We start from the raw sequence: 25982 nt of genomic DNA, 5'->3' as shown, positions 1-25982 counted from the left end.
ATCAGATTTATGAGAGGTATGCATTCCCCTAAGTTGGAGAAGGGTCTGAGATTGCATCACTGAGTGATGCAATCTCAGCTTGCATCATAAAGGCTGCATCCAGATACTATTGCTCAGTTTTGCAAATGTATAGGTAAATATGTTTCTAACTTTACTGCATTTTTATTATAATTACGTTTAAGTATGTTTCAATAGCTGTAGATGTTACAAGTGCTGGATGCATGGTGACTTTATTTCACTTTTTTGTGCATTCTTTGAACCCAGATTTAATGAGTATGTTTTTTCCAACTATTTGAGAGTCTTCTAGAATGGCGCATGATAGGTTTTGTATGTTAATAATTCAGCGTGATTCATTGCAAAATACTGTTATGCAATGCATTAAAAAAAAAAAAAAAAACTGTTACTACATAACCCTCGTTCCCAGAGGAAGGAACAGAAATGCTACTGTAGATGAAATCAGATGACAAGTAGCCTCCTGCCACCTAAAACACACTTACAACTGCTTACGGCCTTACTCCAGCCAAACCATTATGCCCACTTTATGGGATATGTCACATATTTTGCTCACAGTCTATGTATAGTTAGCCAAAATGGTTTCCAAACAAAGTTTTCGCATTTGCTGGTTCTATCAGCTTTTAATTAAATAATGTGTATTTACGACAGTATTCATGATACTTATAGCAGCCAATTGCATTTATCTTCCACATGCCATGAACAAAAAAATCACACAGTGTTGGTTTAAGTATAGTTTTGAAATACTGTCCATCCCCGGCACCATGTGTAGGCAGTGCCTAATGAGTCATTGAATAATTCACCCAAACCATTTACATGTTATGATTAAATGCATCACTCACTTTTTCAAAAGAACTGCATTCTTGCTTATGTAATCTTGTTTACTAACTATGCTGTTTCATCATTTCAGGTTTAAAATTTCTCACATCAGCTGCTTCAATTGCCAGTTCTCTTGCCATGTACCACAACGGCATTCGGATTTGTTTTGATGTAAAATGCTGGACCGCCACTGCTGTCTATTTGCTGTGGAACTTTCTGCTGATCTTTCCCCGTGTGGCCGCTCTGGCACTCTTCTGCAGTGTATTCCCGTGCCACATCGTTGCTCATTTTCTATCTTTGTGGATGGTGCTGGTGTTTGTGGCCTGGAGACAGAAAACAGATTTCATGGAAAGCAGCGGCTGGCAATGGCTTTTCAAAGCTACAGTTGGACTCATCTGGTATTTCAGCTGGTTTAATATCTCAAAAAGTAATACAAAGTTAAAGCATGCCATTTATTGTAGCTTCTTGCTGTTAGACATGATGATGCTTCTGGGCTTCTGGAGTTGGAAGGTGACCGAGTATGCAGGCTGCTGGACCTCTTTAAACCCTGCTGTAGTTATCCCAACACTACTAGGATTGTATATCATTGGAAATCTAGTGATGATGATGAACTACAAATGGTTTTATACTAGCTACAAACAGAAAACAGATGAACTCAGTAAAAAAATCAAAGAAGGTACATTTAAAAAAGCAATGCCATTAGGTTATAGCATTGAGACAGAAACTGTAGATGAAGTTCCTGGAGTTCTCCTTCGAAGTAAAATCATGGCAGCAGATTTCTGCTTTTAGTTCTTAATTCAATTGTACAAACCCTTCCCTATATCCAGTTTTGTTACTGTAAAATTTATAAACTGTTATAGACAATATACCTATTTTCATAATGGATTACTATCTTAGGAATAAAGCTGCAAAACCTGTCAGAGGGGAAGCATCTTTTTAAAAGGTACACTTTTATACCTTACAGGTGCACATTAGTATATAAAAGGTACAATGTGGTACTTTTAATGTACAATTTTATACATTTAGGGTACTATGAGGTACCCTTTTCTAAAGTCACAGGTTTGTACCTTTATTTCTGTGAGTGTTTGTGAGAATTGTTTACAAGACAAACACTATTTAGATGGCTGTGAAGGAGTGGTATCCTGATCAATGGCAATTTTTATATATTGTCTGCCTGTATCCTTTCTGTGATTTGATAATAATAAAGTTTTGAATCAATGGTTTTGCTGAATGTCTGTGTTTCTCTATAGATTGCATGACTCAATGCTACAGATCATACCTTCTCTTTAAATAGCCTTATGGATGACTTGTGTCTGACTGCATGCTATAACAACCCACTGTACATTATGATGGACAGATAAATTTCACTATACAATGAAATGACCATGAAATATTGGCAAATATCCTTAAATGTAAATAAAACTGTTTAAAATGTTGCATCTGCGCCAGGCTTTTCTTCGGCCTTCAGACATTTTTCAGGCAGAGGCTTACTGCTGATGACAGTACTGTTTAATACCGGCTAAACCAGGCTTTAAATTTGGTGAAATACAGGGAAAAAAAACAGCCTGGCATGATGAAGATAAGAAGGTAGTGTTGGAAAAGGTTAAAAATAGTATCTCTTCAGAGTGATACAGTTTTAACCCATTTAAGTCTACCAGCAACTATAGTTGCCGAAGTTCATATTTGCCATTTTCCTTTAAGTAAAGGAGTTGAAACAACACAATTCTTAATTTTTTAGGACAATTTCTATGTGCGATCCGCTTAAATTAGTAAAAACTTTTACGTTAAATTAACTGATTTGTGTTTGGACAACATGAAGCAATTGTGAGGAGCCCAGCATTTTTTTTAAATATGTCTTGTTGAAATATGCATGGGTGTCCCTGGAAAAGAAGGAAGCATAGTGTGCTCAAAATCTCTATGTACAGTTTAGCGTTAATGGTGCCATCACAAAAACGCAATTTACCATTGTCAAGAGCACTGACACAATCCCATAACAAGGTATCACAGACCTTGGCATTTAGACTTGCTGCTGGTAAAAGTCTGTATGTGTGACCCACGTGGTAATATCGCTTATACTGTCGATCAATGACGATTTTTGATGCAGTGCTGCCTGATGATCAGGAATCACAGTTGTTCAACTTAAGCTTGCACCTATGTTCTTTACGCACTGAAACTCCTCCAGATTCCTTGAATCGTTTAATTATGTTATGCACATATAAAGGTGAAATATCCAAATGTTTTCTAATTCTATCTTTCTTTGAGAAATGTAAGAAACTGCTGATCCTCAGCCCATATTTAAAATGATCTTTTCTGGATGCTTTTTGTACCAAATCATAATTACAATCACCTGAAATCCTGTTTCAAATCACATTATTATTTAACCAATTTACCTGATTACAGTCCTGAATTGCTCCTGTATCAATGTTTTTGGAATGAGTTACAAGAACCAAAAAATTAAAATAAAATAAATAAATAAAAACTAATAATTAAAAAAAAAAAAAAAAACAATAAAAATCAGGAGGAACATATTAAATAAGGTTTGTTTTATTTGTTTGTTGTATATCTGCAATAAAATACAAGGCAGAGTAAATTTAGAAAGCACTACTTATTTATTTGCGTTTTCCATACTGTCCCCTTTTTATCTGACTGAGAGTTGTACAATTTTCTAGGAAAAAAAAAAATTAAACACCTGGGGACAATGAATGCAAAACATGTTCATATAAGAATATTAACAAGGCTACATGCATGAAACCATTGAGAAAAAAAAATTGGGCACAAATGGGTTAACAAAGAGAAGATATTTAGTTTCACAATATTTAAAATATATGTATTTCAAAACACTTACACAAACACACTGTAACGTTCGCAAAGAGTGACAAAGTGAAATAGAGTATCATTTTCTCTATGCATTTTTGGTCTTTTGTAAGTATTTGTGAGAATTTAGACAATGAGTACTTTTGATTTAGAAACATTTGTTGCTAATCCGACATTGGAAGTTTTTGAGTGATGTAAGAAAGACGATTTGTTGCAGATAGGTGAACACTATCGCATTCCTGTTGTGAGGCAATCTCTAAAGCGCCTTATGAAAGACAAGGTTTTAAGCACTTGATTGAACACTAAATTTTTATTTTACCTGATGCGGATGGCGATAAGGCTGGTGCAGAGGCTGAAGAACACAGTCCTGATAATTTAGTGGATGCGGAGGAGACGGGTGAGTATGCCGAGGTGGAGACCGAGGCAAAGACAGGCTTGCCTCCCTTCCATTCTTTTTCCCCGACTTCAGTTGAGTCTGGGGGTGATGCGAGGCTAAAGGTCCGCCTGGCTCGCATGCAGATTGAAGCTCAAGAGCGAGCTGAGACGCGCCATGCCGAGATGAAGTTGCACCTGGATATCCGTAAATTGGAAATCGAGTTAGACTTGATGAAGGTTGGTTCTGGCCGATCTGTGCCGTTAAATCCTGTAAGTCCTGCTGCTAATGATAATTTTTTGAGTGATGTTTCGTCCAGTGCTTTTGATATTAGTAAGCATATTGCTTTAGTGTCTCACTTCAGAGAATCCGAAGAGGATTCCTATTTTGCTGTTTTTGAGCGTGTGGCTGCCGCACTTCATTGGCCTAAAGAAGTTTGGTGTCTTTTGCTACAGTGTAAATTAGTCGGAAAGGCCCAGGAAGTTTGTTTTGCCTTAACTTTGGAGGAGAGTTTGAAATATGATTCAGTTAAGAGCGATGTTCTCCGCGCATATGAGTTGGTGCCTGAAGCGTATCAACAACGTTTTAGAAACCAAAAGAAAAATGCACAGCAAACATTCGTAGAATTTGCCCGTGACAAGGGAGTTCTTTTTGATAAATGGTTGGCTGCTAACAATGTGAGAGATTTTAATGCGCTGCAAGAATTGATGCTTTAGGAGAATTTTAAAAATTGCCTGCCTGAGAGAATTGTCACATATCTTAATAAACAGAAAGTCATGACTTTGTCACAAGCCGCAACTCTTTCGGATGAGTATGTGTTAACGCACAAGAGCGTGTTTTCTGTACCCCGACCTGACAAGACATTGAGTTCATTCACGGCTCAAAATTCTGCAGGTCCAAAAAGTAGTTCACCAACGAATAAAGAGATTAGAGAGTGTTATTACTGCCACAAAATCGGACATTTAATTTCCGAATGTTTAGTGCTTAATCGAAAAAATCAGCAAGGACAAATGAAACCAGCAGCTTTTGTGAAAACTTTGTCTGGACTTGACTTAAGTGAAAATAAAATTGACGCTGGCTTTAAGGCATTTTTAATGAAGGGACTGATTTCTGTAAACGGAAATACTGAAGAGCTGAAATAAATTAAAATCTTGAGGGACACAGGCGCACTTGACTCGTTTTTAATTTCTGATGCACTTCCTTTATCTGATCAGACTTACTGTGGATCTAACATTCTAGTTCAGGGAATTGAGATGGGTGTTTTAACGGTACCTTTGCATCGAAATCACCTGTAGTGTGATTTGATTGGTTTGATTGGTTTTGTCAAAGTTGGTGTGAGTCCTTCCTTTCCTGTCCAAGGTGTTGCATTTATTCTCTGAAATGACTTGGCCGGGGATAAAGTTTCATCTTTGCCTGAAGTGAGATGCGCCCGAATGTGATCTTTTATCCGAACCTATTTCGCACGAACAAATTAAAAATGCACAACGAGAGGATGAGTCCTTAACAAAATGTTTTTCTGCAGCTGACAAAGAATTTAAAGAAACGAAAAACAACTTGAGTGAATACGTGATTGAGAACGGATTTTTGTTGCGTAAATGGCGTCCTAGCAGAGATGTAGAGAATGAATGGGAGGTTGTTTGTCAGATTTTTCTACCAACAATTTATCGAGAACAAGTGCTAAATCTGGCCCACGATCACCCTTTATCTGATCATTTAGGTGTGACAAAAACTTACAAGCGCATTCTTAAACATTTCTTCTGGCCTGGCTTAAAGAAGGATGTTGTTTCTCACTGTCGCACTTGTCATGTTTGTCAGGTCACTGACAAATCAAAAGATTCCACCAGCACCACTTGTTCCGATCCCTATTGTTGGCGAACCATTTGAGCACGTCATTTTGGATTGTATTGGTCCCCTTCCAAAGACGTAAGCAGGTAATCCGTTTTTATTAACAATTATGTGCTCTGCAACCCGCTTTCCAGAGGCCATTCCGCTTAGGAAAGTCACTGCACCTGTTGTGATCAAAGCAATGATAAATTTTTTTTCTACTTTTGGGTTACCAAAAATCGTACAAACAGATCAAGGTACGAATTTTCTGTCAAAAGTGTTCAGGCAAGTTTTAACTTCATTAGGCATTAAGCACCGAACATGAAGCGTGTATCATCCTGAGAGTCAGGGAGCCATCAAACGTTTTCATTAAACATTAAAATCCATGTTGAGAAAATATTGCATGAGCTCAGAAAAAGACTAGGATGAAGGAATACCATTAATGCTGTTTGCAATTCGTGAATCAACTCAGGAGTCATTAGGTTTTTTTCCGGCAGATTTAACATTCGGCCACGTCTTTCGCTGGCCTCTTAAAGTGCTGAAAGATGGGATGTTAAATGAAAAATCAAAAGGAGTAAATATTTTTATTTTGTTAGCCGTTTTAGAGAACGTTTGCACAATGTATGCTTTCTTGCACGTGAGTTACTGTCCGTAGCTCAGGAGGACATGAAAGGATGGTATGACAGGAAAGCTGTTGTCCGTGACATTAAACCTGGTGATGAAGTTTTAGTACTGCTACCGGTACCTGGTTCAGCATTGTCTGCTTGTTTTTCTGGCCCCTATAAGGTGTCAAAAAAACTGAGTGAAACTGACTTTGTGATAAATACACCTGATCGAAAAAGAAAATTTTGCACCAGTCACATTAACATGCTCAAGTTTTATTACCCTAGGAAAGTGTCTGATAATTTCGAAAAGGAACAACTTGCTGCTGTTTCCTCTGAACCCTTAGTTGCGGCTGTCACGTTTCGTAATGACTTGACGATGTGTGGTAGACTTTTGAATTCGGAGATTCTTGATAATTTGCCAGATTATTTTAATACTTTGTCAGAAACACAGAGACGTGATATGATCAAACTGTTGCAAGAATATCTGATGCTGTTTAGTGATGTGCTGACTCAAACTAACGTGCTACAGCATGATATTCAAGTGACATGCGATCATCCTATTAAGCAACATGCTTATAGAATAAATAATGTAAAACGTTCTGTGATGAAAGACGAAGTTGATTATCTGTTAAAAAATAATCTAGCAGAGTTTAGTCACAGTCCATGGAGCTCTCCATGTCTTCTTGTGCTAAAAGCTGACGGTACATTCCGTTTTTGCATGGATTATTGTAAGGTAAATTCTGTAACAGTGCCAGATAGTTATCCATTGCCCGCTTTTTAGGAATAGCGGGTTATTACAGGAGTTTCTGTCATAATTTCTCGACTGTTGTTTGTCCCTTGACTAGCTTGTTAAGTCCTAAAGCTGATTTTGTATGGTCTGATGCATGCCAACAGGCTTTTGAGAATATTAAGTTGTTGCTTACTTGTCCGCCTGTTCTTGCCGCACCTGACTTCTCACGTCCATTTAAAATAGAAGTTGATGCTAGTTCTTTGGGTGCTGGCGCTGTGCTTGTCCAAGAGGATGATGTTGGCTTTGATCACCCAATCTGTTACTTTTCACGTAAGTTTAATAGACACCACGTAATTATTCCACCATTGAGAAGGAAGCTTTGGCTTTGATTTTAGCGTTGCAGTTCTTTGAGGTTTACGTGGGTTCATCAGTTTTGCCTGTTAAAGTATACACTGACCACAATCCTCTAGTGTTTCTGTCCAGAATGTACAATCACAATCAACGCCTTATGCGTTGGTCGTTGATTGTACAAAATTTTAACTTAAACATAAAGCATAAAAAAGGATCTGAAAATGTCATTGCTGACACTTTATCTAGGGCTTAATGTTGCTTTATGTTTAGTCTTAAGAGGGTGAGTGTATTGTTCCCTTGCAGAACGTATTTTGTATAAGTGTGTACGTTTGTTTGTATTTGGTTGTGTCGTTTCATGCATGTGTTACAGGTACGAACTGCATTGGAGGATCCGCATTTCATGCTGATGACGTTGGCCGCTGGGTTTGTGCCACCAATCGCTGGTTGGCGTAGAGTTTAAAAGCCGAGCCCAAACTGCAATGGCGATCTCTCTCTCTCTCTCTTTCCTTCTCGCCACTTCTCGCTCTTATTCTTTCTGTGGGTCTCTGTGAGGACAGTCTCTCTGTCATGAATCAAGACAAGGAGGATCCAAATGCGATTGTTTTAATGAACAGAGGACACACGAAAGTTCAAACAAAAGAGAGCCACTGACCACAACGATGACATCAAACAGACAGCGGATGATACTGGGAGACAACAGTCAGGAACAAGGACAAACAAGGACAACAACGGACTGATAACCAGCACATACCACAGGAGGAGTTTTATAGCCAGCCAAATGAGGTTCAGCTGGAGGATGATAAGTCAGCTGATGACATCAGCTGATCCTAGCACGCTGTCAACACAAAAGGTAAACAAACACACACCCTCACACATGACAACACACAAGGCATGATACATAACATACAGGAGGAACACACAGATCCATAAACCGTGACAGTACCCTCTCTCCTAAGAGCGCCTCTTGGCGCTCCCAGAAGAGTTTACCTGGCGATTGTAATCATCGATGAGAGAATGATCCAATATGTCCCTTGCAGGAACCCAACTCCTCTCCTCTGGACCGTAACCCTCCCAGTCCACCAAGTACTGGAATCCTCGTCCCCTCCGTCTCGAGTCCAGAATGCGCTTAACCGAATAAACCGTCTCCCCTTCTACGAGACGCGGCGGGGGGGGGAACCGGAGTGGGCGGATTAATGGCCGTATGAAAAACGGGCTTCAATTTAGAGACATGAAAAACGGGATGAATTCTCCTGTACGCTGGAGGAAGTTTGAGGCGGACTGCCACCGGACTAATGATCTTGGTGACAGAAAACGGGCCAATGAATTAAGGTGCAAGTTTGTTACATACGGTGCGGAGAGGAATATTTTTAGATGAAAGCCACACTTTTTGACCGACAACGTAAACGGGAGGCTTAGACCGGTGGCGATCGGCTTTAGCCTTGGTGCGCAAACCTACTTGAAGGAGGGTCTGTCTGGCCCTATTCCAAGTACGTCGACACCTCTGGACAAAGGCGTGGGCAGAGGGAACCGCGACTTCGGATTCCAGACTGGGAAAAGCAGGTGGCTGGTACCCTAAACTACACTCAAATGGAGAGAGGCCCGTGGCAGACACTGGTAATGAGTTATGTGCGTACTCAACCCATGAGAGCTGCTGGCTCCAGGAGGATGGATTCTGAGAGACTAAACATCGTAACATGCGTTCAAGATCTTGGTTGGCTCTCTCCGTTTGACCGTTACTCTGAGGATGGAAACCAGAAGAAAGACTAACAGTCGCCCCCATTAAATGACAAAACTCTCTCCAAAATTTAGAGATGAACTGAGGCCCCCTGTCAGAAACCACATCCGTTGGGAGGCCATGAATACGAAAGACATGGTCAATGACAGCAGCCGCTGTCTCTCTGGCTGATGGTAATTTGGGCAGAGGAATAAAGTGAGTGGCTTTCGAAAACCGGTCCACTACGGTCAAAATCACCGTATTCCCGTTGGAGGGGGGAAGACCCGTAACGAAATCTAGCGCAATATGGGACCAGGGTCTCGATGGCACTGACAGCGGCTGAAGAAGTCCAGCGAGGGGGCGATTGGAAGTCTTAGAAACAGCACAAACTGAGCAAGCCAACACAAAATTCCTTATGTCACGAGCCATAACTGGCCACCAGAATCGTTGTTTGATTAGATACAAGGTACGACTCACCCCTGGATGACAGGCCAACTTGGAAGAGTGACCCCAATGGATGACGTCAGACCGTAATTCCTCTGGCACAAATAAACGACTCGGTGGGCATCCAGGCGGAGGCGTTACCCCTTCTAAGGCCATGCGGACCCTCGACTCGATCTCCCAGGTGACAGCAGAGATAAAAAGTCTGCGTGGCACGATGGTCTCAGGAGATGATGCGCGCTCAGAGTGATCAAAAATTCGAGAAAGTGCATCAGGTTTAACATTCTTGGAACCTGGTCGGTACGAGATGGAAAAATCGAAACGTCCGAAAAATAAAGCCCACCGCGCCTGCCTAGAGTTCAATCTTTTGGCGGATTGGATGTACTCCAGATTTTTATGATCGGTCCAAACGATAAAGGGAACCCCCGAACCCTCTAGCCAATGACGCCACTCTTCCAATGCAAGCTTGACGGCCAACAGCTCTCGATTACCAATATCATAATTTTGTTCAGCATTGTTGAGACAATGAGAAAAACACGCGCAGGGATGCATCTTGCCGTCCGAGGAAGAGCGCTGGGACAGGATAGCACCGACCCCCACCTCTGATGCGTCAACCTCCACCACGAACTGCCGTGATGGATCAGGGGCAATAAGAATAGGTGCTGAAACAAAGCAGCTTTTCAGACGATCAAACGCAACTTGCGCTGCATTGGACCACCTGAACGGAGTCTTGAGGGAGGTTAAGGCAGTCAGAGGTGCGGCGAGCTGGCTGAAGTTGCGAATGAAACGCCGGTAAAAATTGGCAAAACCAAGAAACCTCTGCAGGGCCTTGCGGGAATCTGGGGTTGGCCAATCTACCACAACCTGAACTTTCTCTGGATCCATGCGCATCCCCTCGACTGACACGATATGTCCCAGAAAAGGAACAGACTGTGCATGAAAAACGCATTTCTCCGCCTTGACATAAAGCCCATTCTCTAGCAGCCTCTGAAGCACTCGCCTGACGTGTTGAACGTGTTCCTGGAGAGAATGAGAAAATATCAGTATGTCATCCAGGTAAACATAAATAAACTGATCTAGCATATCTCTCAACACGTCATTCACGAGTGCTTGGAAGACTGCAGGGGCGTTGGACAGACCGAAAGGAAGAACACAATATTCAAAGTGCCCCCTGGGGGTATTAAAGGCAGTCTTCCATTCATCGCCTTCTCGAATGCGGACCAAATGGTAAGCGTTGCGGAGGTCTAATTTCGTGAAAAAGGATGCCCCCTGCAGACGTTCGAAGGCAGAAGACATCAGCGGCAAAGGATATGTATTCTTTACCGTGATAGCGTTCAGCCCTCTGTAGGTCTATACAAGGACGGAGGGAGCCATCTTTCTTTTTCACGAAAAAAACCCCCGCCCCTGCTGGTGATGAAGAAGGGCGGATGATCTTGGCTGCTAGAGAATCAGAAATATATTTCTCCATGGCCTCCCTCTCTGGAACAGAGAGCGAATAAAGTTTGCCTTTAGGCGGAGACGTACCTGGCAATAACTCTATAGCACAGTCATAGGGACGATGTGGAGGCAGAGAAGCAGCTCGAGACTTACTGAACACTCTCTTCAGGTCGAGGTACTCCTTGGGCACGTTTGACAGATCCATGTGTTCTTCCTGAAAAACAGAACGAGACACAGAAGAACAGGCAGACAACAAACACGTAGCATGACAGCTCTCACTCCAAGATATTACAGATTCCTGTTTCCAGTTAATATGTGGATTGTGTATTACCAGCCAAGGATGCCCAAGGACTACTGGAGTGACAGGAGCTTCTGTTAAAAAAAAAAGAATAATTTCAGAGTGGTTACCAGAGGTGATCAGTCTTATTGGACCAGTTGAATGAGTAATGGACGGAAGAGAAGAACCATTAAGAGCATGAACAGATATAGGTTGGGAGAGAGAAATCACAGGAAGTCTGAGTTTTTTTACTAAAGCAGAGTCAATAAAATTTCCCTCCGCCCCAGAGTCAATAATTGCTTGAGTACTAAAATTGCCAGATGACCACTCCAACATAACATTCAAAAGAGTAGCTGCAAGGGAAGATTTGTTCAAAGATACTCCACCCGTCAGTAAACTCTTTTCTACTGACGGGCTCTGGCTTTTACCCTGAATCGCGATGTGATCAACACCACCGCTGTGAAACACCAGGTCCTCGCTGCGGCGTCTGCGCTTTTCCTCCAGCGACAGCCTAGAGCGGCCCATCTGCATGCCTTCGGGATCCGCGAGGGGCATGGCCTCCTGCCCCGGAACTACCGTGACAGCCGGAAAAGGTGATCTCACCAGAGTGTGCGTGCGTCGCGTGTTTCTCTCCCTGAGCTGAAGACGAGAATCCACACGAATGGCCAGATCAATGAGTCCGTCGAGGGTCTTAGGAAGATCCAGGGTGAATATTTTATCCTTTATCTGGTCTGCCAGCCCATGGAGAAAGACGTCCCACTGCGCCTGCGCGTTCCATTCGCTCTCGGCCGCCAGGGTGCGGAACTCAATGGAGTAGTCAGCGACACTCCGTTGCCCCTGCTGCAACTCTGTTAGCGCCCGTGCCGCCTCTCTGCCCGCCAAACCTCGATCGAATACCTTTTTAAGCTCTGTCGAAAAGGTGTCAAATGAAGAGCAGCATGGGAGTTTCCTCTCCCACACAGCAGTTCCCCACTGCGCCGCTCTCCCGGTGAGAAGCGTGATGACAAACGCCACTTTCGATTCCTCCGTGGAAAACGAGGAAGGCTGCAGGGAAAAGTACAATGAGCACTTCGCTAAAAAGGCTCGACAAAACTCAGGCTCTCCGGAGTAGAACGCTGGAGGTGGAAGGCGAGGCTCGGAAAATCCAGCTGTTCGCTCAGGAACCGGCATAGATGGACTAAGGTTAGCTGCAACAGGCTGCTGAAGACCGACAGCATGAAGACGTTGCAACCGTGTTGTGAGATCAGAGATCTGAGTGACCAGCGCCTGGACAGCGCGACTGATGGTGACCATCTGATCATCATGTCTGTTCATGCGTGTGGTAGCGTGTGCAACAACTTCAGCCAGGCCGGAGATACTCGCTGGATCCATGTTTGATCAGTCCGTTCTGTCACGAATCAAGACAAGGAGGATCCAAATGCGAGTGTTTTAATGAACAGAGGACACACGAAAGTTCAAACAAAAGAGAGCCACTGACCACAACGATGACATCAAACAGACAGCGGATGATACTGGGAGACAACAGTCAGGAACAAGGACAAACAAGGACAACAACGGACTGATAACCAGCACATACCACAGGAGGAATTTTATAGCCAGCCAAATGAGGTTCAGCTGGAGGATGATAAGTCAGCTGATGACATCAGCTGATCCTAGCACGCTGTCAACACAAAAGGTAAACAAACACACACCCTCACACATGACAACACACAAGGCATGATACATAACATACAGGAGGAACACACAGATCCATAAACCGTGACACTCTCTTGCGAGGGCTAGTCTGAGAGAATGTGTTTTTTGTTTGTTTAATGCTCTTGTCTAAAGTTTGCGATTTAATAATGCAATATATTTGCCTGTAAACTTGTCCAGTTAACTGACATGTTTGAGTGATGCCTTGGAGAGGTGTAGGAGTGAGTAAGTTGCGCAATATACATATACAACACTCAGATGCATATTTTGTATTATTTCACTAGGTTCAGGAGAATGTGCTGTTTTCTGTATGTTTTGTTTTTAGTTAGAGTTTTAGTTTTAGTTTGTTTTTAGTTAAGACGTTTGGTACGTTGAAGATTTTTCTTTTCATGCTTTTCTTTTCATATTTAGTTTAGTTTGGTGAAAACAGTTACTGAGTTTTGTTATATTAATTTCTTTGATTTAAGCACATTCAACTGCTTCCTCTCCCCCCAGGTAATTCATTATTTAACCATTGTAAATAGTTTTCTTTCACTGTATAATATATTTTCACTGGTTTCATTGGATGTATGGGCAATAAATAATTGCAGTGATATTTGGTTTTCAGTTTCTTTCTTTCTCCATCCGCTTGTCACACACATTAAACTATTGTATGTTATGTCATCTACTCCTAGTTTAATATTAACATCTAAAAGGACGTAACACACACACACACACACACACACACACACACACACACACACACACACAACGTGAGAGGAGATTACTTTCTGTTTCAACTCTTTAACATCACGGTTAAAAAGGAGTATCATGTTCATGCTGTAAGGTTTATCAAACTGGACAGAATCATGGAGGAGAGCTCCACTTTTCATTACTCTTTGTGGGATTACCTGTTTTCTCTGGTGGGATTGTTTCTTTTTTCTGTTGGATATAGTAATGGACATCCGAACTGTTGTGTCACTTTATCAGGAGGAAGCTTAGGTAACGCTTTCTTTTACAACCCGCAAAGTACCGCGTAAGTACAGTGAAATTACAGTGTACTTTTCTGTACGTACTGTGTAAGTATAATGAACGTATGTGTAGGTATAAGGGAACAAACCGTAATGCTTGGTTAAAAAGGGGGTAACAACCAGATGTTCATCACGAAAATTGCCGCGTAAGTACAGTGAAATAACGGTGTACTTTTCTGTACGTATAGTGTAAGTATAAATAACGTTTACGTAGGTATAAGGGAACAAACTGTAATGCTTGGGTAATAAGGGGGTAACAACCAGATATTCAGCATGAAAAGTACCGCGTAAGTACAGTGAAATAACGTTGTACTTATCTTTAAATTGCAGAAGAACAAACCATAATGTTTGCGTAATAGGGGAGTAACAGCAAGATATTCATCATGCAAAGAAGTATATTAAGTTTACGATGCACTTTTCTTCAAGTATTGTATACATATAAAGAATTATGCAAGGATGGTAACAACCTATTGCTATCTGCAAATGTACTGTACATGTGTAACCCAGGTTACTGTAGTCCTTATCAAGCCCGTTAACCAAATAAATAAATAAGAACAATAACTGGAGTACATGTAAAATAATTTTATTTGTATTTTGTAAGTCACAATGTTATCAAAAAGAAAAAAAGAAACATTATATAATCGTAGAATGCAGATAAAATTAAATGCATCTATTTAACTGCGAGTGAAAAAAATACTAGCTCCGCCTCCCGGAATGACGTCATCTGCGCGCGTTGAGTTGAGAGAGAGAGAGGCAGAGTCACAGCGTGAGAGAGGAGTGAAACGAGAGAAACGTGAACAGCTGAAGCGAGCTCGCGGCCCGCGTCGTGTATAGCTGTAAAATTTGAGAAATTAGAAGTAAAACAAGCAGTTGAAACTTGATTTAGGTGCTGTAATATACTACTGTCCGTACTCAAACCCCCAATCGCGTTTGGACCAAGGACAGGAATCGTCTGAAGCACAGATCTGATTAGGCTGTTTTTTTTTTTTTGGTTCATAAGTGATTTTTTCTTCAACTATAACTACTATATTTCTTGGTGAGTGAATTTTATATTATTGTATTTCACTAAAAGTGATTGTTATAAGTCATTTATGGTGTAAATGGTTCATAAATATAGTCTGAATGTATGTTAAATGGTTAAAATGCACATTAATGTGAATCTAAGTGTGGATTAAGAGCAAAATCTGCTGTTTAAATGTTTTTGGGAAGTGTATTAGTGTTACAAACGGACATCTGCAGTTGTCCATGTGCTCTTTTAGCATGTGCAAATGGCTCACATGTGTTTTGCTAACCGTGTGCTTAAACTAGCATGCTAACAAAATGTGAGTGCATCTATTAAGATGTTTTTTCAGTTTAATAGCTATATACAAATACGAAATTGCAATTGTAGTGAAGATAATGGGGTTTAATATGAGAGTTGATACTTTATTGTACATTTATCCTATTTTATTTAAATTGGTTAAGTTTATGTGAGAACTGATTGTATGCACTGATTTATATTCTTTGTTGAAAGGTGAATGGAAATTAATGGTGCCTTTCCACCTTGTCTTTTCAAAGTTGGGTTTTTTTTTGTGTGTCCTTTTCCTCTGTTTTTGTTTTTCCATCTTCTCTGTTCGTGATCCTGACACCTGGCATTTGGAGTGTGGAGTTCTAGAAGTCCAAAGTATTCTTGTTTCTGCCATCTTGGAGGACATTCGCTGTTGGTGGAAACTGGCGAGCCGCCCGGTTTTATGGAACCAATATTTCGTGTTGCCCAATTCATCTGATTGGTAGGAAATTCCATCGTCTATCGGACACAGGAACGACTGGAAGCCAGAGTCATATTTAGTTCTATTTTTCTGGAACTGAGCTACTAATCAGTGTTAAAACAAAACACTGCAACGGGTGCATTATAAACAATTGAGTTTATTGAACTGAACTTGAACATTTCGCAACCAAAGAGGTGATCAATCATATTTGTTTGATGGACTAGTGAATCATTTTGCCGAATCACTTTGGTATCTGACAAGAAATTCTTTTCTGGGTTCAATTTTCTAGCCGTTTTTTTCCTAATTGAAGTGTTTCAATTATTACTATGGTCTTACTTACCTGAGGAGTGCTGAAGTTGTATATATTTACCTTTTACATTTTGTTTTTGTGAAGAAAACACTTGACATAGTGTGAAAAGCCTTTATTTTATTTATTACTTTATATTTGGGGAAATATACATTTCAAAGTCCAAATTTGAGAATAATTAGTTTGTTATTTGATTTAATTTATTTCATTTCTCACTAATATTTACAATATAAATCATATATATTTTGATACAAAAATTCCTGTCTTGTGTCATCATTTCCCTTGTCTTGCTGCAAAGTTGGCTCCAGAGCGAACTTAAACTTCTGATAACTTGGTCCAAAGTTGATAGTATAATATTGTAATCTCCTTGGTTTCTATATATTGCGGGTTACAGTAAAGTTGGCGAGCCAGCCAGGAGTCTAATTATTGCAGCAAGGGTGTCAAACGACAAGAAAAAGGGAATTGTATCAGTAGCAAACCGTTTTAAAAATTTGAGCTGTCATAATGGATGTCGTAAGACGAGAAAATATAACTGTAGCGAACTCTCTCATAGTAAGCGGTCTAACGTTAACTGAGTTAGATAATGAGCTGGAAGCATATTTGCTGAGATACGGCTCTATCCGTCGCAACGTGATAATTGATGACCCAGCATCAGACTTTCACAAGCTGCTAATTGTGGAGTTTAATGAAAACTCTGCGTTTCAAACTTTGCATCCCCATTTGCCCCTGACTTTGGGAAGTCTTTCTGATCCAAGCATTACCTTTCGGGTACGCGCTTTAGCCACTGTGTGTGACCCACCTGTCGTTAGCACTGCCACTGAAGGGTACCTTGAGCAATTGAAGGCCATAGCCAAAGAGAGTGGAAGGCATTTCCAAACCGTGTTGCAGGAGGAGTTAGAGAAACTTAAAGAAACTCATTCAGAAGACCAAACTCTAGCAGAATCTCAAAAGATAGAGGTTGCTGACACACAGTCTAGAGATAACACTCTGATTTCTGAGTCACCTAGTGTAGCAGAGATAGACCCCCAAGATTCCGAATCCAAAAACCCAACCAAGAATAGAATCATTTATGTGTCCCCGCCTTCACCCGAAACTACCGCTGATGATAACCTTACAACAGTTTTTCCTTCCTCTTCGACAAACATAATGGGCGATGCCCAGGTTCAAAGAATGGTAGTTGAGCATGTAGTAAAAACGAGTGATGCCATGATGTCTCAGCAGACATCCATTCGTCTTAGGGTCTTTTCAGGGAAGAGTCCCCGCCCCCCTAACGAACCTGATTATGACACCTGGCGTGCCAGTGTTGACTATTTGCTTAATGACCCATCTATTTCAGACCTGCATAGAACACGTAAAATCCTGGACAGTCTCTTACCTCCAGCTGCAGATGTAGTTAAACATGTGCGTCCCCCAGCCCTTCCTGCTGTCTATCTTGAGTTGCTGGAGTCCGTTTATGGTTCTGTTGAAGATGGAGACGAACTGTTAGCAAAACTAATGGGTACTTTTCAGAATCAAAATGAAAAATCATCCGACTATCTCCATCGCCTTCAAGTCCTGTTAAGCGCAGTAATCAGGCGAGGTGGTATAAAAGAGAGTGAACGTGACCGTTATCTTTTAAAACAGTTCTGTAGAGGGTGCTGGGATAGCCGCCTCATTGTTGATCTTCAGCTTGAGAAAAAAGAGGGCCAGTTACTTACCTTCGCTGAATTAACCATACTAATTCGAACTCAGGAAGACAAAAATGCTTCTAAGGAGGAGCGTATGAGGAAACACTTTGGGATGACAAAGCCAGCAAATGTTTACCCAAAGACACGAGCTATCTCAAACCAAGTGTCAGCTTGTGCATGCGACGTGTCTAGCACTTATAGTTCCGAAGCAGGATCTTTAAAGAAACAAGTCGCAGAAATTCAAGCTCAAGTTGCCACTTTAAAACAGTCTCCTGATAAAAAGAGTATTAAAAGTCAATCAGAAAGGGCTGAGTTAATTGCTTTAAAGAGGACTGTTGAAGACCTTTGCGTTCAGGTGGCTGCTGTAAAAGCATCTGTTGCTGAGGGACTAAAAGGGAACAATCCAGAGCAATCAGAAATTGCCAGATTGCAGCGACAGGTAGCAGAGCTACAAGCACAAGGTATTGTACAAAAAGCATATCAAGCTCCTCATATGCAGAGATCCACTGGAACTGAAATTGGCAGAGCTCTCAAGAAAGAGCCTTTAAGAACTAACAGACCTAGGCCAGGGTACTGTTTTCGATGCGGAGATGATGGGCATTTGGCAGTCAACTGTGAAAACCCTGCAAATCCTCCAAAAGTTGAGGAAAAGCGGCTCAAGCTGAGAGAGCAGCAGCATCAGTGGGATATCCTACATGGAAGACCCGCCCAGTTTTTAAACTAGGTGAGGTCTCTATAGCGGGGCATATGGAGGCCAAACTTTATAAAAGCCGCCCTGGATGTTATAAACAGATACCCGAGCTCAGTCAAACCACTGTGTCTTTCAAACATTTACCCAAAGGTCTGGTAGGAACCAAATGTACAGCCCAAGTCACCATTGGGGGGATGGAGGTAAACTGCCTTTTAGACACGGGGTCGCAGGTCACCACAATACCCCATTCATTTTACAAAGCACATTTATCTGATTTCCCTTTGGAGCCCTTGAAAAATCTACTGGAGGTAGAAGGAGCTAGTGGACAGGCTGTGCCATATTTAGGGTACATCGAACTTACCTTGAAATTCCCCAAAGAATTCATCGGGGCGGAGGTTGAGGTTCCTACATTAGCTTTAGTTGTTCCAGATTTAACCAGTTTTTCCCAAATTTTAGTTGGAACAAACTCGTTAGATGTGCTTTATGGTAAATGTGCTCAAGATTGTGCAGCTGATGTCAAGTCTAGTTTTCCTGGCTATCAAGCTGTGCTTAAAGTGTTGGAAGCTAGATGGAGGCAGGCCAGCAGTGAAACCCTTGGTTATGTAAAATTCAAGGGAAACTCCCCTGAGATAGTACCTGCAGGAGGAAGGGTGGTGTTAGAGGGTCAAGCCCATTTTAATGGTCCCCACACAGAAAAACTGGTAACACTCGAACCATCCTCCGTTCCTTTGCCCAATGGTCTTCTTATTGCTAGTTGCTTGCACACATCACCGAATAAACGTCTTTCCAAGCTGTCAGTTCTGTTAAGAAACACCACGCAAACTGACATAGCAGTTCCTCCTAAAGTCATGTTAGCCGAGATTCATGCTATTCAAAGTGTCCTGAACCAGCATCATCAGAGTTCAGATGCTAAAGCTGAAGAGTCAATACCCACCTGTGCCAACTTAACATTTGACTTTGGCGACTCTCTGCCCACGACCTGGAAAGAAAGGATAACAAAACTGTTAAACTCTATGCCGGAAGTTTTCTCCCTGCATGATTTGGATTTTGGTTACACAAAGAAGGTCAAGCACCAAATAAAGTTAAACGACGAGACACCATTCAAACAAAGGGCCAGGCCCATACATCCCCAAGACATAGACGCTGTGAGGAGGCACCTCCAAGAGTTGCTAGTTACTGGTGTTATCCGGGAGTCTGATTCTCCATTTGCTTCACCCATAGTTGTTGTCCGGAAAAAGGATGGCTCAGTGCGGCTATGTGTTGACTTCCGGAAGCTAAATGCACAGACAATAAAAGACGCCTATGCGTTACCAAATTTAGAGGAGGCTTTCTCCATACTGACGGGCTCAAAATGGTTTTCTGTGCTCGATCTGAAGTCTGGGTTTTATCAAATAGAGATGGAGGAAGTTGATAAGGCCAAGACTGCATTTGTCTGTCCACTTGGCTTCTGGGAGTTCAACCGTATGCCGCAGGGAATTACAAATGCCCCTAGCACCTTTCAAAGGATTATGGAACGGTGCATGGGAGATCTAAATCGGAAGCAAGTCCTTGTCTTTATTGATGACCTCATTGTTTTTTCTGATACTTTAGAGGAACATGAGTCCCGGTTGTTGCAAGTCCTAAACCGACTTAAGGAGTATGGATTGAAATTGTCACCTGAGAAGTGCCGGTTCTTCCAAACCTCAGTGAAGTACCTTGGCCACATTGTTTCTCACAATGGGGTGGAAACAGACCCTGCAAAGGTAGAAGCTTTAAAGACCTGGCCAAGGCCAAGAAACCTAAAAGAGCTAAGGTCCTTTTTAAGCTTCGCTGGATATTACAGGAGGCTTGTGCGTGACTTTTCAAAGATAGTTAAACCGTTAACTGACCTTACTGCAGGATATCCTCCTCTTAGAAAGAGTTGTAACACGAAGCAGAAAGATTGTGAATATTTCAATCCCAAAGCGGAATTTGACACTCGATGGACTACAGACTGTCAGGATGCATTTGACTCCATAATCGACAATCTCACATCTGCACCTATATTGGGCTTTGCAAACCCCAAACATCCCTATGTGCTACACACCGATGCAAGTACCACGGGGCTCGGTGCAGCTTTGTACCAAGAACAAGAGGGGCAGCTGCGAGTCATAGCTTATGCTAGTAGAGGGTTGACTAAAGGTGAGAGCAGGTACCCTGCACATAAACTTGAATTTTTAGCGCTAAAATGGGCTGTAACTTCCAAGTTTAATGACTACCTTTACGGTGCAGAATTTACTGTTGTGACAGATAGCAACCCTTTAACATATATATTAACTTCGGCAAAACTTGACGCTACTAGTTACCGCTGGTTGTCCAGTCTATCGACTTATAATTTTAAGCTGCAGTACAGGGCAGGGAGTCAAAACCAAGATGCAGATGGTCTCTCTCGAAGGCCACATGGTGAGCTGGTGGATGACCTAACCTCACTAAAAGAGAAGGAAAGGATTAGGCAATTCACTTTGCACCATCTTATGGAGTCAGAAGATGAGTCACCTGTTGTGATGGCAGAAGTAGTGAAAGCAATCTGCGAAAAGCATCAAGTAGTTGGGTCACCCCAAGGACTCCATTGTATCCCTTCGGTTACTTTGGTTGAGTCTCTTACCCACTGTGTGGATGTCCTTCCATACGAGTTCCAGCATGAGGATGAACATGGTCTCCCAAGTCTCCCTCATCTCTCACAAGCTGCTTTGGCAGAGTTGCAGAGAAAGGATCCAGAGTTGAAAATTGTCATTGAAAGAGTGGAAAGTGGGGTTAAGCCTTGTAAGTTAAGGGGACTATCTTCTGCTGTGAGCTTATGGTTAAAGGAATAGAAGCGTCTTGAGTTGAGGAGTAATGTTCTGTACAGAAAGAAGCAGGAACATGGAGCTTCATCATACCAGTTGGCTTTACCTACCTCACTTAGAAACACCGTATTACAGAGTCTCCATGATGACATGGGTCATCTTGGTATTGAACGAACACTGGATCTTGTGAGGACAAGATTCTTTTGGCCGAAAATGTCTCATGCAGTGGTACAGAAGGTAAAAACCTGTGAACGCTGTGTTCGGAGGAAAACACCTCCTGAAAAAGCAGCTCCTTTGGTTAATATTCAAACAAGTAGGCCCCTTGAGTTGGTGTGCATTGATTTCCTATCCTTAGAGCCGGACCAAAGCAACACTAAGAATATTCTGGTCATCACTGACCATTTTACAAAGTATGCTATGGCCATACCTACTCGAAACCAAACTGCCCAAACAGTTGCAAAAGTCTTTGGGACCACTTCTTAATACACTATGGGTTTCCCGAGAAGCTGCATAGTGACCAAGGAGCCGACTTTGAGTCACGTACTGTCAAGGAGCTGTGTAAGGTTGCAGGAATACACAAGGTCAGAACAACCCCATACCATCCTAGGGGGAATCCAGTGGAACGATTTAATCGTACACTGCTCCAAATGCTTGGAACACTGGAAAATAAGAGGAAATCTAGGTGGAAGGAGTATGTAAAACCCCTAGTGCATGCCTATAATTGCACCAGGCATGACACAACTGGATATACTCCCTACGAGCTCATGTTTGGGCGACAACCTCGTCTTCCTGTTGACTTGGCATTCGGGTTGCCAGTGGACACTCCCAACAAGTCTCACTCACAGTATGTGGAAAACTTGAAGAATCGTTTACGTGAAAGTTACGAGATGGCTACCAAAAATGCTGGAAAGATTGCAGAACGTAACAAGCAAAGGTTTGACAAGCATGTAGTTGCCTTAACTCTGGAAGAAGGTGACCGAGTTCTAGTGAGGAATGTGCGTTTGCGAGGCAAACATAAATTAGCTGACAAATGGGAGCAAAATGTTCATGTTGTTGTCAAGAAAGCACATAACCTACCGGTGTATACTGTCAAACCAGAAGGAAAGGATGATCACAATCTCCCATATGATCTGATGATAGTACTTTGTTTGATAGTAATGTATAGTGTCTGTATGGTATCTGTAAATGTTTAGTGTGTGAAATTGTTGGACAACCACTACACACACATTAAACAGAAAAATAAACATGTCTATATCTTACTAAAAGCCTTTATGTCTGTTCATATATTTTATATAAATGCAGAGCAGCAAGACCCATGGGATTTCATCAGCCACACACCATCAGAGTCCTCAGTGGAAGCTGAGAAGAGCAGAGGAGGAAGCCAAGCAAGAGATGCCAGAAAAAAAGGGGGAAGAAAATAATGTGTTATTTTGCTGTTTGAGTATATATAGGCAGGCGCAGTGGGTAGCACAATCGCCTCACAGCAAGAAGGTTGCTGGTTCGAGCCTCGGCTGGGTCAGTGCGCATTTCTGTGTGGTGTTTGCATGTTCTCCCCATGTTAGCTTGGGTTTCCTCCGGGTGCTCCCACAAGTCCAAAAATATGTGGTGACATTGGGTAAGCTAAAATTGTCCGTAGTGTATGTGTGTGAATGAGTGTTTATGGATGTTTCCCAGTGATGGGTTGCAGCTGGGTGGCAACACAGTGGCACAGTAGGTAGTGCTGTTTCCTCACATCAAGAAGGTTGCTGGTTCGAGCCTCGGCTGGGTCCGTTGGCGTTTCTGCGTGGAGTTCTCCCTGCATTCGTGTGGGTTTCCTCCAGGTGCTCCGGTTTCCCTCACTGTCCCAAAGACATACAGTACAGGTGAATTGGGTCGACTAAATTGTCTGGAGTGAATGCGTGTGAATGGGTGTGTATGGATGTTTCCCAGAGATGGGTTGCAGCTGGAAGGGCATCCACTGCGTAAAACATATGCTGGATAAGTTGGTGGTTCATTCCACTGTGGCGACCCCAGATTAACAAAAGGACAAAGCCGAAGAGAAAATGAATGAGTATAGGCAATGATAGACAAGACAATGTTTGATTAATATGGAGTGTTTTAAAATGCTTATTTATTAAAATAAAGGTTACAAAGTAAAGAAGAAATGTATTGTGTGTTTGTATATTTATTTTACTGCCTTTAAAATTTTACATTGTAAACTAAAGGGAACAAGGGGGGGAACAAATGTTGTATTTACCCTTTAACTACAGGTAACAAGCGAGTAACAAAGCTTCACTTTAATTTACAAGCCTCAAATGTGGTATTTACCCTGTAAGTACAGGAAACAAGGAGGGAACAAATACTGTATTTACCCTTTAACTACAGGGAACAAAGAGGGAAGAAGCTGAACTTTAACACACTAGTGTATACTTGAACACTAAGAACAGAGTAAACTACAGCAGCAGTTTTTATTGATTGAAGACCAAACTACTACATTTTTTTATAAAGCATCAGCTATACGTTCACTGAAATGCAACAGTTAGCCCCCAGTTTTAATCTGCATTGAACCCTGACGGTAGGCCTATGTCATGCAAAGTTATTTGTTGATAGTGAGTTATGGAGACATTGATGCTTTGGTGAGATCGACGAGTAAACATAAGGTAAGTAGTGTATGGAAATATTTTATATTGAATTGCAGATTTAAAATACATACAGTATACAATAAGGGTTCATAATTTCACAGGTTGTAAACCTTTTATTCATTAAACACCCCATATAAAACCCAAACACTGAATAAGAGTACTAATGTACTCATGCAGGTGCATGTACAGTACATTTGCAGATGGCAATAGGTTGTTACCATCCTTGCATAATTCTTTATATGTATACAATACTTGAAGAAAAGTGCATCGTAAACTTAATATACTTCTTTGCATGATGAATATCTTGCTGTTACTCCCCTATTACGCAAACATTATGGTTTGTTCTTTTGCAATTTAAAGATAAGTACAACGTTATTTTACTGTACTTACGCGGTACTTTTCATGCTGAATATCTGGTTGTTACCCCCTTTTTACCCAAGCATTACGGTTTGTTCCCTTATACCTACACATACGTTCATTATACTTACACAGTACGTACAGAAAAGTACACTGTAATTTCACTGTACTTACGCGGTACTTTGCGGGTTGTAAAAGAAAGCGTTACCGAAGCTTATGTGTTTATGGGGCTGATGATTTTCTTTCTACTGGGCTCCTCAGTGTTATTACATGCTGGACCGCCTCTGCTGTCTATTTGCTGTGGAACTTTCTGCTGATCATTCCCCGTGTGGCCGCTCTGGCACTCTTCTGCAGTGTATTCCTGTGCTACATCATTGCTCATTTTCTATCTTTGTGGATGGTGCTGGTTTTTGTGGCCAAAAAGCATGCTTTTTATTGTAGCTTCTTGCTGTTAGACATGATGATGCTTCTGGGCTTCTGGAGCTGGAAGGTGACTGAGCATGCAGGCTGCTGGACCTCTTTAAACCCTGCTGTAGTTATCCCAGCACTGCTAGGATTATATGTCATTGCAATTTTGGGGGTGATGATGAACTACAAATGGTTTTATACTAGCTACAAACAGAAAATAGATGAACTCGATAAAACAATCTTTGAAGGAACATTTAAGAAAGGGATTGACTTAGGCTTTAGCACTAAAGCAGAAACAAAAACTGTAGATAAAGTTCCTGGAGTTCTTCTATGAAGTAGAACCATAGCTGCAGATTTCTACTTTTAGTTTTAAATTTAACTTCACAAACACTTCCCTATATCCAGTTGTGTTCCCCTAAAATTCATACACGGTTATATGTAATGTATTTATTCCTATGATGGATTACTATCTCAGGAATAAAGCTGCAAAACCTGCCAGAAGGGCAGCATCGCTATGAAAGGTACACTTTTGTACCTTACAGGTCCCCATTAGTATCTTTAAGGAACAATTTTGTATCTTTAGTGCACACTTTTTTTTACGTTTGGGGTACTATAAAGTACACATTTGTACTTTTTAGGTATTCATTTGTAACCAAATTTAAAGGCATACTTTTACAAAATGACAGGTTTGCACTTTATTTCTGAAAGTGTAGTTGTCAGAACTGTCTACAGGACAAACACTATTTAAATGGTTGTGAAGGAGTCAATAGATGCGCATACCGTATCTGCATATATCTACTCTGTGATAATAATAAAATAAACTTTTATAAAGAAAAACTTTAATAATAAAGTTTTGAATCGGTGTTTCTCCTCTGTTGACTGCATAACTCCATGCTACATATGATCATTCTTCTCCAAATAGCCTTATGGATGATCTGTTGTGTCTGACTGCATGCTATTAAAACGAGCTGTACATTATGATGGACAGATATATTTCTCTGTAAAGTCTATGAAATATTGGCAAAAATATCAATAAATGTGTTGAAAATGTTGCCTCTGCGTTGTGCTTCTCTTCAGACATTTTTCAGATAGAATCTTGCTGCCATTTGATTGGATGACAAAAGTCCAATATTGTGGACACCAGGCTTTTGTGAAATTCAGAAAAAAAAAAAAAAAAAAAAAAAAACATAACCCAACATGTGATTCAAAAGGGTTTTAAAGGGTTAAAATAGAATCTCTTCAGAGTTAGAAAAAATATTTTGGTATTTCATTGCTTGTGA

The 25982-nt window shown here is 41.3% G+C and overlaps 1 protein-coding gene across 2 annotated transcripts in view; it reads left to right on the top strand.

Moving 5' to 3' along the window:
- xkr8.1 (XK related 8, tandem duplicate 1) overlaps positions 1-25892 on the top strand; it is a 30089-nt gene extending 4197 nt beyond the window's left edge. Inside the window, exons 3-4 of one of the 2 annotated variants that reach the window (XM_087295809.2) lie at positions 923-1507; positions 24951-25892. In XM_087295809.2, the coding sequence (XP_087151935.1) occupies positions 923-1507; positions 24951-25036 (671 nt within the window). In that variant the 3' untranslated portion in view covers positions 25037-25892. Of the gene's footprint in view, positions 1-922; positions 2050-24950 lie in introns of those variants that run through there. The other variant, XM_087295810.1, reaches the window with a different exon arrangement.
- The last annotated feature ends 90 nt before the right edge of the window (positions 25893-25982 follow it).

Source organism: Danio rerio, chromosome 19 (assembly GCF_052040795.2).
Source record: "Danio rerio strain M-AB ecotype USA chromosome 19, GRCz13ab, whole genome shotgun sequence".
Taxonomy (NCBI): domain Eukaryota; kingdom Metazoa; phylum Chordata; class Actinopteri; order Cypriniformes; family Danionidae; genus Danio; species Danio rerio.
The sequence above is the reverse complement of the archived record's forward strand: the minus strand, read 5'-3'. Positions and strand labels throughout refer to the sequence as shown.